The sequence below is a fragment of the Thalassophryne amazonica genome, chromosome 12 (assembly GCF_902500255.1).
Source record: "Thalassophryne amazonica chromosome 12, fThaAma1.1, whole genome shotgun sequence".
Classification (NCBI taxonomy): Eukaryota; Metazoa; Chordata; class Actinopteri; order Batrachoidiformes; family Batrachoididae; genus Thalassophryne; species Thalassophryne amazonica.
This window is the reverse complement of record NC_047114.1, coordinates 57746854-57762513: the sequence shown is the minus strand read 5'-3', so window position 1 is coordinate 57762513 and position 15660 is coordinate 57746854. Positions and strand designations below refer to the sequence as shown.

Sequence of the window (15660 nt, the reverse complement as noted above, 5' to 3'; positions counted from 1 at the left end):
CCGCTATACGATCACCTGTGTACCGAACCTCTGCCTGTAATAAACATGACGACTTCTTATACCTCAAAGCCTGGTTTGGGAGTTTGTACCATGGGTCCACCCGCTCCTGGTGTCGGGCAGCCGCCCGTCATGATACCTGTAGACTTTTAACTACACCTGTTTCTTTTCTGTTACACAATTACATGTGCAGTTTCTTTTTCACACATCATTATTTACATTTCTTTACAAGTTTAGCCATTGTGGAGGATGTACAAATGGTTATCTGTTCACCTGTCGTGTCCTTTGACTCATTTTCTGAATCATCCAGTTCATTGTCAAAATCAAAAACAAAGTGATCATCAACATCATTGACAATGTCTGGATTTACATTCTTTTTCTTTTCTTCCAGTAATTGATTCATATGTCGTTTGATACAATTGCCATTTACCAACACCAAATATGTAACAGGACCCAAAAGCTGGGTAATTTCACCATTCACCCATTTCTCTCCTCCCCTGTAATTTCATAGAAGCACTGCTTGTCTCCTGAGTCTACCATTTACATTTGACTGTTTCTGAACATGTTGATCCTGGATAAATTGAGAGAAAATTGGTTTCAGCAAAGATAACCTGGTGCAGACCTGTCTTTTCAAAAAGAGTTGTGTCGGTGTTTTAACAGTTGTCCCGTGTGGCATATTTCAAAAACCAAACAAGAAATTTGCAATACAGTGCTGCAAAGACATACCACCAAGTGCTCTACTTTTGACTAAGGACCTTTAAAGTCTTCCACCAGCCTCTCAGCTTCAGAAATGTCTCATATTCACTTGCAATGAATTGAGGTCCGTTATCAGTTATCAACTGTTTAGGCAACCCATAGTGGAAAACAAGTTTCTCAAAACTTTGATTATTTTGCATGTGGTAGTATTTTCATATGGATAATTTCAGGCCATCTGGCACATGCATCCATCACCACAAGGAACATTTGCTTCTTAGACTCTGTAAAATCAAGGTGTGTTCTCTCCCATGGACCTGAAGCCCATTTCCAAGTAAGCACTGGTGCTGTAACAGGAACACTACGCTGATGTTTGCAGATACGTATCGCACTGATTTACCTCAATCTCAATGTCTTCATCCAATGAAGGCCACCACTATAAGCTCCTAGCCAAGGACTTCATTTTAACCGTGCCCCAGTGGCTGTCGTGTACTGCTGAAAGTAACCTGTTTCTCAAACTCTCTGGAATGATTACTCTGAATCCCCAAAGTAAACAATCATCTTCCACAGTCAGATCAAATTTTCATCTCACATACGACTGAATAGCCTTATCAGACACATTTTGGCCAACCTGACAAAACATATTGTTTCACCTTCACCAGTGTGGGGTCTCTCTCGGTTTCACGTGTAATATGCTGAGCTGTGATAGGCAGACTGTCTAGGTAAGAAACTCTAAACACTGGATTTGACCTTGGAAAAGTTTCTCCTGCTATTTGCAGTCTGGATAATGCATCTGCATTCCCACGTTGCTCTGATGGTTTCTACCTGATCTCATAGGAGTATGCTGCTAAAATCAAGACCATATCTGCACCCTAGCTGCTGCTAATGGTGGTACTCCTGTTTCTGGACCAAAGATTTTTAGTAATGGTTTGTGATCAGTGATCAGTGAACTTGCATCTAAACAAGTACTCATTAAACTTCATTAGTCCAAAAACTAGGCCTAATGCTTCACTGTTAAACTGAACACTCCATTTTAATACAATAATTAAGTTAATGTAACTCAAACTTTGAAAAAAATTATAGTCACTCATTTCCATTAATTAAACTAACTCAAAAATGAATTGTTGTCATAACAACTCAGTTCCTTTAAGTGCATTTAAAGTTTTGGGGCATTTAAGAGTTGGTGATGTATTTCCAGTGCATTCCATTCACTCATTTTAATTGAGTTTATGTAACGGAGGCCAGCAGGTGTCGCTGTGCATATGTAGTTAGTAAACCTCATTCCCAACAGCTCAAAAGGATTCTCTGGTCACAAGGCCAGAGCCCTGGGTTTTAGCCTTCTAGTTAGAGAGTCCGACTTCCATGCCAGAGATCGTTAGTTTGCGTCCCGAGGGGAGTAAATGGGCAGAGTCATAACAACACAACGCAGAGTCAACAAGTAAACCAAAGAATGCATCAAAAAATCTAATCCAAAATGTAATACAAATTTTTTAGGCAGAACTTTATTTGTCACTTTTTTTTAATTGAAAAACAGAAACTAGATTTACATAAGTTTAATTAACTATAAATTAAGTTACTAAAACTTTAACAATTAAATTTTTGAAAATTATTTTATTTAAGTTGGCAAACACAAATGGTTTAAGGCAATCGGTTTCCTCAAATGGTTTGAGTTAAACTAACTCATTGAGTTTTACAGTGTTCTTTTTTAATTTGTCAGTAGTTCTTTCTCTGCTTTTGTGAGCATTCTAGAAGCAACAATTGTTTTTTCACTTCCATCTGGCATTTGGTGTGAGATCACTGCACTGACACCTACTGGTGAAGCATCACATGCCAATATGAGTGGCAGATCTGGGTTGAAATGTACTAAGACTTTGTTTGAAACAGCTGTTTCTTGGCTTCCATTAAACTTTTTGACATTATTCTGTCCACTCCCACTTGACATCTTTGTGTAGCAACCCAGTAACTGGTGCTATTAGTGTAGACAAATTTGGTATGAACTTCCATAGTACCTCAAAGGAGAGAGGAAAGACATTACTTGGGATTGAGGCCTTTGCAATAGCCTCACACTTTTCCTGTGCGGGATGAATTTCCTCTGCATCAGTCATATATCCTAAATAAGACACACTGTGTTGGAAAAAGGCGCAGTTATCTTTGTTCACTTGAAGATTATGATTTTGCAGCCTTTTAAGAGCTTAATCCAAAATTTTCATGTGCTGTTCACTGCCATGTCCAGTGATCAATGTCATCTAAATAACATATTACTCCATCTAAACCCTGTAAAACCTGATCGATCAATTTTTGGAAGATTGCAGGTGCAATGCAAACCACAGAAGGAAATTTGTTTACTTTATACAGGCCCTTATGAATGTTGATTGTTAAGAACTGTTTTGAACCTTCATCCAATTCCACTTGTTGATATACTTGTGAGATTTAGCTTGGTGAATTTGTCACCTTCTGCCAACTTTGTGAACAAGTCTTGTGGTTTTGGAATTGGGCACTGATCTACCTCCAACCAAGGGTTTATGGACACTTTTTAGTCACCACATATCCTGACAGAGTTATCCACTTTTGGTAAGTTTACAGTGGGTGCAGCAGACTCACTATAACTAACAGCTGTGATAACCCCTTCTGTTTCCATTTTGGTTAACTGAGCTTCCACTGCATCTTTTAGTTCATAAGGCACAGGGTGAGGTTTACAAAATTTGGGAATGGCCTCCGGTGCAACATTTAGCTAGGTTAGAACACCTCTGGATATCTCCCACAAAGCTCTTCTGCACTCTCTGGTGCCACTCAGTTTACAAAAGACCAATCCAAATTTAATCTTTCAATCCAATCTCTTCCAGTCTCTAAGGCTGGACCATTTCCTTTGACCACAAACAAGGTTAGTCTAGGACTGTTTCTCTAACATTTTACCACAACTTGGAGGCACCCTTAACCTCCAGTACTTGTTTGCTGTAAGTTCTCAGCTCGCAGCTGGAATGTACAACTTTAACCTTTTTAAACCTGTGTTTGGGACTCAGATATAACAGATAATGCTGCCCCAGTATCAACTTCCATTGTCATTTGTTTACCATTTTCCTGTACATCGATATTGTTTGATCAGATCACTGGTCTCTATTTCAAACAGTTCCAGCCCTTGTTTTTACTTTCCCTGATTTCATATTTTGTTTGGATTTGGATGTGACCTTGGGAGTTTCAAATGAATGAAGATGAAGATCTCTCACTTCCTCTTGTAAAGCTGTCGGGATGGATCCTGGTGGCTCTGCTCTGCAGGTGTCCAGCATACACAGCATCCAGGACAGGAAGCTCAGCTCCAACAATCCTCTGGGCTGTCCTCACAACCCGAGCCAAGTCTTTTCTGTTTTCTGCTGTGCAGCTGGCATACCATACAGTCATGCCCTGACAGAGGATGCTCTCCACAGTGCTCTTGTAGCACGGTTTTCTACTTTCCTCTTTCTTCGAAAGAGCTCTCTTGATAAAGTTGGTTTTCAGGAACTATTGTGACCACTGCTTTGCATTTTGCTTCGCAAACTCGTGTGCCAGGTGTTATAATTTACTGCTATAATTAATACGAGGAAGAACCTCGAGATGCAGGTCAGGGTGAGTTTCCAAAAATCCAAAAGCTTTTAATTACACAAAGGGTGAGCAAATAACACACAAACAGGTACAGGGTATTCTTAAACCAAAATACAATGCCCAACCATGACAACGGCTGGAGGAATCCAAGGAGGTGAGACTGTGAGGAAATAACTCACAAACCATGGATGATCAAGGCATGAATAACCAAAATCAGGATACTTACAAAAACCCAAAAGCATAAGGGAAAACATGGAGTATGTCACCAGTACACTCAAGACAGAGCATGAAAAGCAAATAGACCCGCAAAGCAAAGACGAATAAAAGTGAGTTGAATAAAACAGACTAAATAAGCGGCAGGTGCAGTAATCAAGAGAGACGTGAATAACTAAATAGAACACAAGGGGGGCAGCAACAACACATCAAAGAATAAAATGCAAAAGTGACTGCAGAGAGTCACTGTAAATATACTAATGATGAACTAAACAGAAGACCCGAACAGAAGATGATACCCCAATGAAATAATTAATAAATAGGAGTCAACACAGAAACTCAAAAAGGGAGACCAATTGCACTCTAGAAAACCTGACACAACATGAGGTTACACAAATAGAAATACAAGTGCATTAATGGTCATCTCACAGTTTGCATTATTTCACCTTAGTCTTATATTTACAATAACTTTCGTTGTACTGGACAGCAGTTTCTATTATATAAGGGTCTCAAGGGGTTATCAACCTGCATTTCACTACGTATAGTGTATGTCAATGTCACAGAATCACAGAATCAACTTTCTGAAAATCTTTTATGTGTTTAATGTTGATTTTGTGATCACTGAGCCAGTTCATCTGTCTGTGCATTTGACAGGTGTGCAGTGCTGTTCAGAACCAGGACTTCACATTGATTGATGATTACTGTGTAGGTATGTATCAACTTTGTATATTTTGGATGCTATGCTATATTTCTACCTGCCATAATCTATCTGCCATAATTAGCATAAATCAGCATTGAGGTATTTTTAGGTTTGACAAGCAAAGAGCAAAAAACAAATGAATACAGACAGACATACAGAACATAATTTTCAGCTCAACACTATACAGTGACATTAGGTGGCTTTCCAATACCCTTCAAATTGCACAAATTAAAATAGCAGAGAGAAAATACAGTCAATGGAAACGTGTATTTCGAAAATACACTCGCAAAAACATTTTTACACTCGTATGAGGTAGATTTTCAGACTATTTGAAAAAGCCCAATTTTGGAAAGGTTGGATGGAAACACTTTTTTTTTACTATTATAGGTCACATGACATTACAGAAAGCATCAAATTGATGTAAAATACTTGACTGGCAATGGGTGGATGAAGTAAGAGACGGAGAGCTTGTTAAATATTATAAGTGATAACATATGGCAGTATGAAATTTTAAAAACAACCAAATGTTAATTAGCGACATTTCCTCTTCTGTCGCTATCACTATTGGAATTACAGGACAACATCCAGCAGCGGCATTCACTAACTTACCAAAATTCTGAAAGGATTGCTAAACTTTTGTGCAGACCTCTAATGCAAACCCAGATCATGTTTCTTATTTACTACTTTCCATTAACATGATTTACTGTATTTTCAAATAAATCCTGATAGCTGGTAAATCAGGTATATTCAGGCAATTATCATGGCAGATGACATTTTTCATAACCAAGGTCAATAAATTTATGATCCCTTGACTATTAACTATGAAGTCACATCAGTGTCTGAGTGACATTACTTTCCTATCAGGTGTGAAGAGTAGTGTAAAAAATGTATACTTCAACTACAAGCACACTGAAGTAGAAACAAAGGTACAAAATTCAACATGTGCATACATTACTACTCTGGAATATTTCTATTGTAAAACAATACCAAAATGAACATTGCTTGCATCCAGGTCTGAAGGCCTTGTTGTACCTGAAGAGTCTGGAGCTGAAGGACTGGAATGGTCAGTCTCCTCCAACAGAGAGACATCAGAAAGGAAAGCCAGTTCCGAGACTGGATGAGCTGGTTGGAATGGTACTACCACTAATTATACTGTTTTAATGATTGCTATACTGCCACAGTTACTACCACGACTGTTACTGACAACCTCCACTGCAGCAAATACTACTGCTATTACTGCCACTATCACTGCTACTACCACCACACTACTAATGCCACTGCAATTTCTTCACTATTACTAATGCAGTTAATACAGGTGTTGCAACTTTTACCATTACTGCAATTACCACTGCAATTACTTCTACAGAATGGGTATATATTAATGAAAGAAATGAAATATTGACTACACAAAACATGACAAATATATTGGGTTCAGAGAGAGAGATTTAAAAAAAAAAAAATCATGTTAGGTGCAACTACTTCAAACATGACTACAGATTAATATTGTTATTAATTAATTAGAAAGCATCTGTGTCAACATAGGATCCTCTAAACTACAACAATATGTGCCTTGAACATTTTCATATATTGTCACTGGCAACCCAGATGCATGAGTATTGTGAAGCCACTTATGTGAGGAACGCCTGAATATTGCACATTTAAATACCATGAAGACACAGCGCTCAACTTTAGACCAGGTCGTTGGTGGCCTATGAGGTAAATGTCTTCTGGTGCCAAACAATATGAATGTACAAGCTGTGCATCTGGTCACACCATTTTTATACCAACATGAGGACAAGTGGACTTGTGATGTGTGCTGGCACTGCTTTGTGCCAGGTGGAACATATTCTCCTCACTGTATTTTGTAGTTAACTAAGGATCCTGTTTGTTTAGTATTAGTACTGCAGGATCTGTTTAGGTTTGGGTTTTTGTTTTTTGTGAAATGCACAAAACGTTTGGAATATGAAAAATACTTTTTAGTAGTAGAATTCTAAATAGTTCTGGTCCACTTCCGGAAGGTCTCACCTTCTCATACTGCCCAGAACACCACTACCACTATTGTTAATACTAGGATCACTATTAATAGAATTGTTGCTACTAGTAATACCAATACCACAGCCAACACATCTGCTGACACCATTACCAATAATAATACTACCACTCTGCTACAACTACAACTTCAACCTATTGTCAATACTGCTAATACCACTGCTATCACTAGTACTACTAATAATAGCCTCTTATACTTCCACTACTCTGATCACAGCTACATCTTGCCAGCCAGAGTGATTTGAAGTCCTGTAGTTTAAGTTTTTGATCTCTATACTGTATTCTGTCTGTATTTACACTGAACAGTTTTATACACACTACAACTACTACTTTTACAGACTGCAAACTGCTCCTACTGATGTATAATTCCTTCATTATTTGTCATGACATGGGACAATCACGTAGTTGTGCTAAAGGTTTTCTAAAGGATTAATTTGTGCACCATAATATTTTGTATCTGTAGAGGCTTCCTAGCTTTGGTCCCTACCTCCAGCAGAAGAAAGAAGCCATAGCAGTACAAGAAACAGCTCCAAGTGCCTGTGACATCAGTGGCATGGAAGCCAATGCCGCTCGTGTTAACATGCCCAAAAACCTGTTCCCGCAGTTAAGGTGTCATACACAAATACACTCATCCATTCGTAGCGTAGTACTGTACATAGGGTTAAAATGTTTTCTTTGTTCTTTAAATCATTACTTTTTAACTTAATCAGTGTTCATGTTTGTCTGTTTGTAGGATGTAATAGCCAGAGCATTGCGTTACATTGGCGCATACCAGGAACTAACAACACAGAAGCAGGGTACACTCTTTTTATTCATCTTACCTACAGTCTGTTGTTACCTGACTTGGTGTTTAGACAGAATAAACAGCATTTCTGCATAAAAGCATTCATACCATAGAGAAAGTGTGACTAAAAAAGGATCATACACTGGGAAAATATGAACCTCATGTACAGTACAATCAGGTGTACACATGGTTTCCAACACAGTCCATCAAAAAAAAAGAAAAAAGACTGATGGAGTTTTTCCTTACCACCATCTATGCACTTGCCCAGGGCCCCGTAACACCTTGACAATTTAGCCAGTGTATGCTGTCAGCGTCGTTTCCATCGAGCGGTTTGGGTCAGTACTGTACGGTATGGTACATGTTGGAACAGCTAAGTCAGTCTTGGTTTGTGTTTCCACCACTGGCAGAACCTTTTTGTCTCACTGACAGAACACGTAAATATTGACGAGCACACCATCAAGCATGGGTGCACTGTCGCGCGGCCTCTCCCCTCCACATGGAAGCCAAACAGAGTAATTTAACATTTTTTTTATTTTATTTTATTTTTGTCTTGGTGGATCATGGGATTTATTTTCATCACGTGCAGAATGCTGAAGTATCAACTGATGTCTGATAAATGCTGACGTGAATGAATGAGGCGCTGTGAGCCTTTCAACTTTTAATTTTCTTGTGGCGTTCTCCAGTTCAGGCTAAGAAGTGCACAAAACACAGAGGGACTTCTTTTATTCAGACAGCTGTGAGTGTCCTCTCAATCACTGGTTGGTTGGTTTATTTATAAAAACCGTCACACAAGTTATTGTGTGTTGGTTTTTACAAATAAATGCGTATTTTTCATTTGTAAAAAACAGATTTAAAAAACTGAAAATTCTGTTTGTAAAGTGTGATTCAGCACAAAGGATAGTGACCACCAATTGCACATTGGTCGCTATTCACACTCCCATTCAGTAGGTGGCAGTGTTCTATGCATTTTGACGGGGGAGGGGGTGATTGAGAAGACACTCATTTTCCCATAATGCCTTTTGGCGTATGTGTCTGTTAACGCTCACAACCTTCAGAATTAGTGCATTACTTTAAAAGATATGTGCAATATTTTCACTTTGTAAAAATGACAGAGTTGCCGTTAATGTTGATAAACTGTCTGGAATTAGTTTGGTTTATAAATGAGTAAAAAGTGCTTTACGTTTGATGTCTCCTGCCCACTGTCTGTGCTGTTGTATGTGGAAAGTAAATTACACTTTTTTGTTGCAGCAGCTACTGGGGAAGGGTTGAACTCAGCTCCTCACGTCGGTCTGGCTGTTGCAAAACATGCATCAGACAGGAGCTAAGATGTATGATTTTAGGGTTTACAAATGTTTTTGACTGTTAAGCTTTACTCACTATGCCAGCAAAACAAATGTTAGCAGACTGGAAGTTAGTGGAACTAAATTAAGCCGAAGCTAATTGGTCCGCTGATGGTTTTCAAAGGTAGCTGAAAAGCTAATCCGCTAATAAAAAGTTAGCTTTGCTAATTAGGGGTTAGCGGATTCGCAGAACTGTGCCCACCACTGCCCTTGACTAATTAGGTGACTGAATCCAACCCCTTTGTGTCATGTGCTCTAATTTATACTCATATTTCACGCCGGAGAAATGGTGAAAAGGAATTGGACACACCCAAAATGCATCTCTGATCATGATCCGTAGATCATCAAGATAGAGCCCTCTATTCTGTGTGTGTAACGAAGTTTCGGTCTCTGTACTTCCATGGCAAGCAGAATGTGGTGTAATGATTTTTTGGACAGTTTGTGTTGAATGTAGCTGTGGAAACATCAATGAAGTGTCTGAAATGATAATTTTATTGCTCTGATTACAAGATCATGTGAAGAGGTTCAGCTGTGTTCATGTGCACACAAACTCCTCATTACATAATCATCAATCAAGGTGTTTTATATTTCACAAGCCAGCGTCATTGTTCATTTAAAACTGAATGTAATTCAACAGTATGATCATTGCCTGTTCCTGTGTTCTCAGGTCCAGGCCCTCATAGATGAAGAGATGTGCATCAACTGTGGAAAATGTTACATGACTTGTAATGATTCTGGATACCAGGTACTTCATCTATCCATTCATCTATCCATCCCCTCATCGATTTGTGATGTTCTGTGTCAGTCCTGTAATGTTGCTTGTTCTTTCTAGGCTATAAAGTTTGATCCAGAGACTCACCTTCCATTTGTCAATGACAAATGTACTGGCTGCACTCTGTGCCTCAGTGTCTGTCCAATCATAGACTGCATCAAGATGGTTGCTAGAACAATTCCTTACGAACCTATCAGGGGAGTACCAGTCAGTCCTGTCTGTTAAAGGAAAATGGAAAACTTCATTTAAAATAATAACTGCATGTTGCCCGCGGGGATCCACGGGCTCTAGATTGGGTTGTGTTTAATATGCATATGTCGCGGACATGAATGAGCAAAGCTCGTCAGCATTTCACCATGTCATTTAGGTTCTTCAGACTTTACTTTGAGTAAATGCTTCAGGGGAGCATTAGCATGGCAAAAACCTTTCAGCTTCAGGGGGGCTCCACCCCCCTGTGTTTTTAAGCATTTTTCTTTATTTGCCTCTCACATACTTGGAAAAGCTCCTCACCATTTAACCATGTCCGTTAGGTGCTTCAGACTTTTTTTTTCAGTAAAATGGTTTCTTGGGAGCATGAGCATGACTAAAATCTTTTAGCTTCTGGGAGGCTCCACCCCCCCAGATCCCCCGCCTTTTTAGGCATTTTCCTTATTTTGCCTTTCAGCTTCTGGAGGGGTTCTGCCCCCCATACTCTCCACCTTGTTAAGCATTTTTCTTTTTTTGCTTTTCAGCTGACACCCCCCCCCATTACAGCTCTCTTAATCCCCTGCCACTTTAAGCATTTTTTTAATGTAGATGTAAATTAATATTCAAAGTTATCAGCTAGTTGACAGTAGGGCTGTACATTATGGCCAAATTATCGTATCTCAATATTGTCATATAAATTGTCATGTAAATGTCACTTATATACATGCTGTCCATATTCTTGAGCCGCTTAGGTGGGTAAGGAGAGTTCCTATGGGATAAAAAAGCTTTTCAGCCTACCATCCCTGGTTCTCAAGACCAGGCACCTAAGTGGCTCTATACTAGGCTTTCTTTTTTGTTAAAAAAGATATTTAGGTGTACCTTAGTCAACACTAGGAGAGTTCCACCTTAGTTTTGGAATGTATTACAGAAGATATACCTTACTGAATTTTCATATCAATATGATAAACGATACGACTATGATTTGACACAAAGTGCAGCAACAGTGAAAATTAAACATTCTTAAACAAAACAGTAATAATACCACACTCATTGTGCACTCATCATAAGGTTAGGATACTGTGCCCTCCAAAAGTATTAGAACACTTGGAATTTCACACATTTTAATTTGTTTATGCCATTTTAAATACAAGAAATACAAAAAAAAATAAAAAAAAATAAAGAATTCAAATTGATAAAATTATCTTCATCAAACTCAAACTGAAAGCAAATCTCTAAAACGTGATAAAACCTGTAAATAATAATCAGTTTTATTGCCAGTTTTCTTTAGACAAGTCAGGTGATGGAAACATGAACATTTCCAAGTCAATGAATATGTCTTGGACTTTATTTACATCAATTATGAAGAAATACAAAAGTTTCTTTCACCAAAACATCAAATCGAGGCTTTCATCTGAAATGTACTTTCTGTCAAATTGTAGCTGAACTTTCAGGTCTCCTTTTTAAGAAAATCCTCCTCTACACCACTTCAAGGAAGCTGGATTTTATATTTTTAATTAATTTATATCAAGTTGTAGAGATTTCGTTTCAGTTTGAGTTAGGGAAGATAATTTTAGGAAAAAAATGTATTTGAAATAGAATAAACAAATTAAAATGTGTGAAATACCAAGTGTTCCAATATTTTTGAGGGCAACTGAGAAACACTGAGGAGCAGCATCTTACATCTCATGTATAGTGCAGCAGATAAGAGAATATTTAGAGTGGAATCCTGCAAATGGTGATACAAGCATCAAATTTGGCACAAATAACCCATAGACATGAACTCTTTAAAAAAAAAAAAAAATTTCAATAGGCAGCTGGGTAGGGGTCAATTGAAGAATTACACATGGGTCAAAATAAGGGGTGGGCAACTTGTTCCAGAACAGGCCAAGAGGGTGCAGGTTTTCTTTGCAGCCACTGATTCCACCAGGTGATTTCACTGATTAACTTTGCAGCCACTGATTCCACCAGGTGATTTCACTGATTAACTGATTCCATTTGCTCAAAGTGATATTAATCAGTGAAATCACCTGGTGGAATCAGTGGCTGCAAAGAAAACCTGCACCCTCTTGGCCTGTTCTGGAACAAGTTGCCCACCCCTGCTAAAAAATGCTCCAATCATATACACCACATTATTTACCTGATCATAAAGATTCCAAAAAAAGGTATAGTTTGGACAATATATGACTGAATGTTATGGAGTTAAAAGCAGCATTAATGGTGTCAAAGTTTCAGTCTGTACAGGAGTCAAAAGTTAAAGTTGCTCCATTAATTTTGCTCCAGTTGTATTTGTGTTGAATTTGATGCTTGTATCACCATTTGAAGGATTGTTTCAGTTATCTGTTGCACTCATGAGCCAACAATAATAAGCCACCCAAATTAAAGGAGAAATGCTGCTTTTAACAACCTGGACATCATTTCTGGCATAAAATAAGGTCGTTTACTTACCATTATAAGTTTGGTATCATTAGAAGTCCACAGTTCAAAGGACATATTGGGCCTCATGTATCAACGTGCGTACGGCAATATTTGAGCGTATATGGGGTGTACGCCAAAACGGCTGCGCTACTTGGCATTTATCAATGTGGTCGTTGGCGTACGCTGCGCTGAAAATATACACCAGGTCGAGAGGTGGTGTAAATTATACACCAAAATGAACCAGCACTGGAATCCACATAAAAATGAAGATGATCAACATGATAAACAGTGCCATTATACAAATCAATGCATATGTTACATAAATAACACTTTCCTGATTATACTACATAATAATCAATACAAATCCCGCTTTTGCGGGATTGCTGGTCTATCGAGCACGATCCGTGGCCACAGCGCTGACTGCAAAGAAAGCGCTGCGTGCCTTTTTCTCCACAACCTGGAGCCAGAGCAGCGCTGAGCTTAACTTTATGTGGTGTGATCGTGTTAGACTATGGAATTGATAATAACAACTGTAGTGTTGTCATTCCCTTCGCCCGTGCTGCAATCAGGTTTTGTCGTCTCCATTCGTTTGTTACAATAAAATAAATAAAGAAATACATTTTAAAAATAAAGAAATCTGACAAATTAGGCATGTCTTATTAATTGAGCGAGCAAATATCCACGTCAAGAATTATTGACATGTGAAAAGAGAATACAGTGGTCCCTCACTATAACGCGGTTCACCTTTTGCGGCCTCGTCGTTTCGCGGAGTTTTTAGTCCAATTTTGCATGCCTTTTTTTTTTTTTTTTTTTTTTTTTACAGTGTTCTGTGTTCTACGTGTCTGTTTATAAGAATCTTCTCGCCCAGAAGAAAAAAAGAGCGCCAACAACTACTCTTAACTGTGTTTGTCACACGGAAACAGACACCTGCAGCGAGGTGTGAGTGGAAAAAGGCGCGGCGTCAGGACGAAGAGACGCGATCTGTGAAATACTGGTCAGTCACTATTAATAATTTCTTATGTGTCCAACCTCGTACGTTGATCGTTAAAATTAAATTCGTTAGTTCTAAAAGCCATCATAATTATTTATAGGAAAACGTTCTGTTTTTATTTCTCAAACAAATGTTTGGGCCTGAAAACAGTTTGGTCTTATTTTTCTACTAAGGTTTGAACTTTGAGAGTGTTTACACATGAGAGAAAAGTGAGGAAAATGTTCATGCCTGATTGAGAAAGTGTATAAAGTGGTTTTACAGGGTTTTTACAGCTTTAAAACGTCTATAATAATTGTAAAAAAAAAAAAACGCTGACTACGTCGCAGTTTCGCGTATTACGGGCTATTTTTTGAACGTAACTCCCGCGATAAACGAGGGACCACTGTAACACTTTATTGATTATATACTACAAAACAATTAATACGACGGCCGCTTTTGACGCTCTACTGGCACGCATCGTGATTGGTGGAGTTCTTTGTCTTTGCCGTCTTCCTGGCTTCCATGTCGTAAAATGAGGGTGTGTCTGAAGCGGAGTCTGAATATTTATGGACGTGTTCATTATAATTACGATTGTTTTCACCCACCGCATTTATCAAGGTCACGTCAGGCGTACGCCGGAAATGGGCAGGTGCGCACTGCTTGATACATGTCACAGCAACTTTGGTGTACTTCAAATTTACACCGTAAATTTACGCCACAAGTGCGCAACGTTGATAAATGAGGCCCATTCAGTTCAAATCTGGAGCAAACATTTTTCTTCTTCTTATAAGATGGGCATGGGCACAATCTGGTGAGGGATGGGGGGACATGTTCCCCCCACCTTTTCAACCAGGGGGGACAGAATATGGTATGTCCCCCCGCCTTCTGACATATATGTGTGTACTTGAAACATGCTATGCCAGTCTTGTGTGCAAACCATGTCAGAATAGTATCTTTGTTTCTGCAAGTTTGTATTTTTAGCAGCATTGACTTGTTTACACCTGTTTCTTGTTTGTCACATTTGGAATTTTCTGGGACTGCATTTGCCCAGATTTGAAACCAAAAATAGTTGCCTCTAGGGACTAATGTCTACACATAAGTATCAATGGACCATATGCTAATTTACTAAATTCTGAAAGTTAGAAAAGGAAATCAGAAAAGCTATCTGGGACCTCAGAAAGCCCATCTGCAATTATTGCTTGATCTCCAAAATTAGTCTATGCAGTTGAAATTATGTTCAGTATGAGTGTTGTCATTAGTGCCACTTCAAAAATTAAATTCATGATAAGTAATTTATTTTAAACTTATGATCTGCTGTTTTTTCAAACTTATGCAAAAATAAATCTTGAGAAAAAAATACAGTATGCGATAGTTAATAATTATTATTCTTTTTAAATTACTATTCTTTCATATTTATGTATACATTTTACCACATTGCAGTTATTTTTTAATGAAAACTCAACCTATCATTCTTTTTGAGTTCTACACATGTGGTGATACCTTATTTACACCAGGATGTTAATAAAATCAATGCTGGCTATTCTCAGAATAAAGTACTTATATCCACAGTTTCAAATTGCATAAGTCAAATGGTGTCCACTTTATGGTTTTCTCAAAACATTAAAATTACTGTTCTGGATGCTAAGAATGCATCTGAGCTTATCTAGAAACCGGTGTCCCCCAGACCCCCGGCCTATGGGCTTCGGCCCTGCGGCCCTCGCATTTTGTCCCCCCCCCCAATTTCTAGTTGTAAATTGCGCCCTTGAAGGTGGATTAGAAGTTTTGTGGTACACAGCACAAACTACTGGACAGGAGGAATCTAGCAGTCAATGTGACTCACTAATTTGAAAATGCAAGTCTTTCAATCAGATGTGTGGTGCTGTGACATGTCAATCATCTGTGTCCAATCAGATTTTAGGAGAGTCCAGTGAAACCTCAGCCACCGTAGTGTGGAGTTCAGTGTGC

At 38.5% G+C, this 15660-nt stretch overlaps 1 protein-coding gene across 1 annotated transcript in view; it reads left to right on the top strand.

The window, feature by feature from the left end:
• dpydb (dihydropyrimidine dehydrogenase b) overlaps positions 1-10517 on the top strand; it is a 70079-nt gene extending 59562 nt beyond the window's left edge. Inside the window, 7 exon segments of the mRNA XM_034183269.1 lie at positions 5134-5188; positions 6192-6313; positions 7692-7812; positions 7815-7837; positions 7962-8024; positions 10017-10097; positions 10185-10517. Of these exon segments, the coding sequence (XP_034039160.1) occupies positions 5134-5188; positions 6192-6313; positions 7692-7812; positions 7815-7837; positions 7962-8024; positions 10017-10097; positions 10185-10349 (630 nt within the window). The 3' untranslated portion in view covers positions 10350-10517.
• The last annotated feature ends 5143 nt before the right edge of the window (positions 10518-15660 follow it).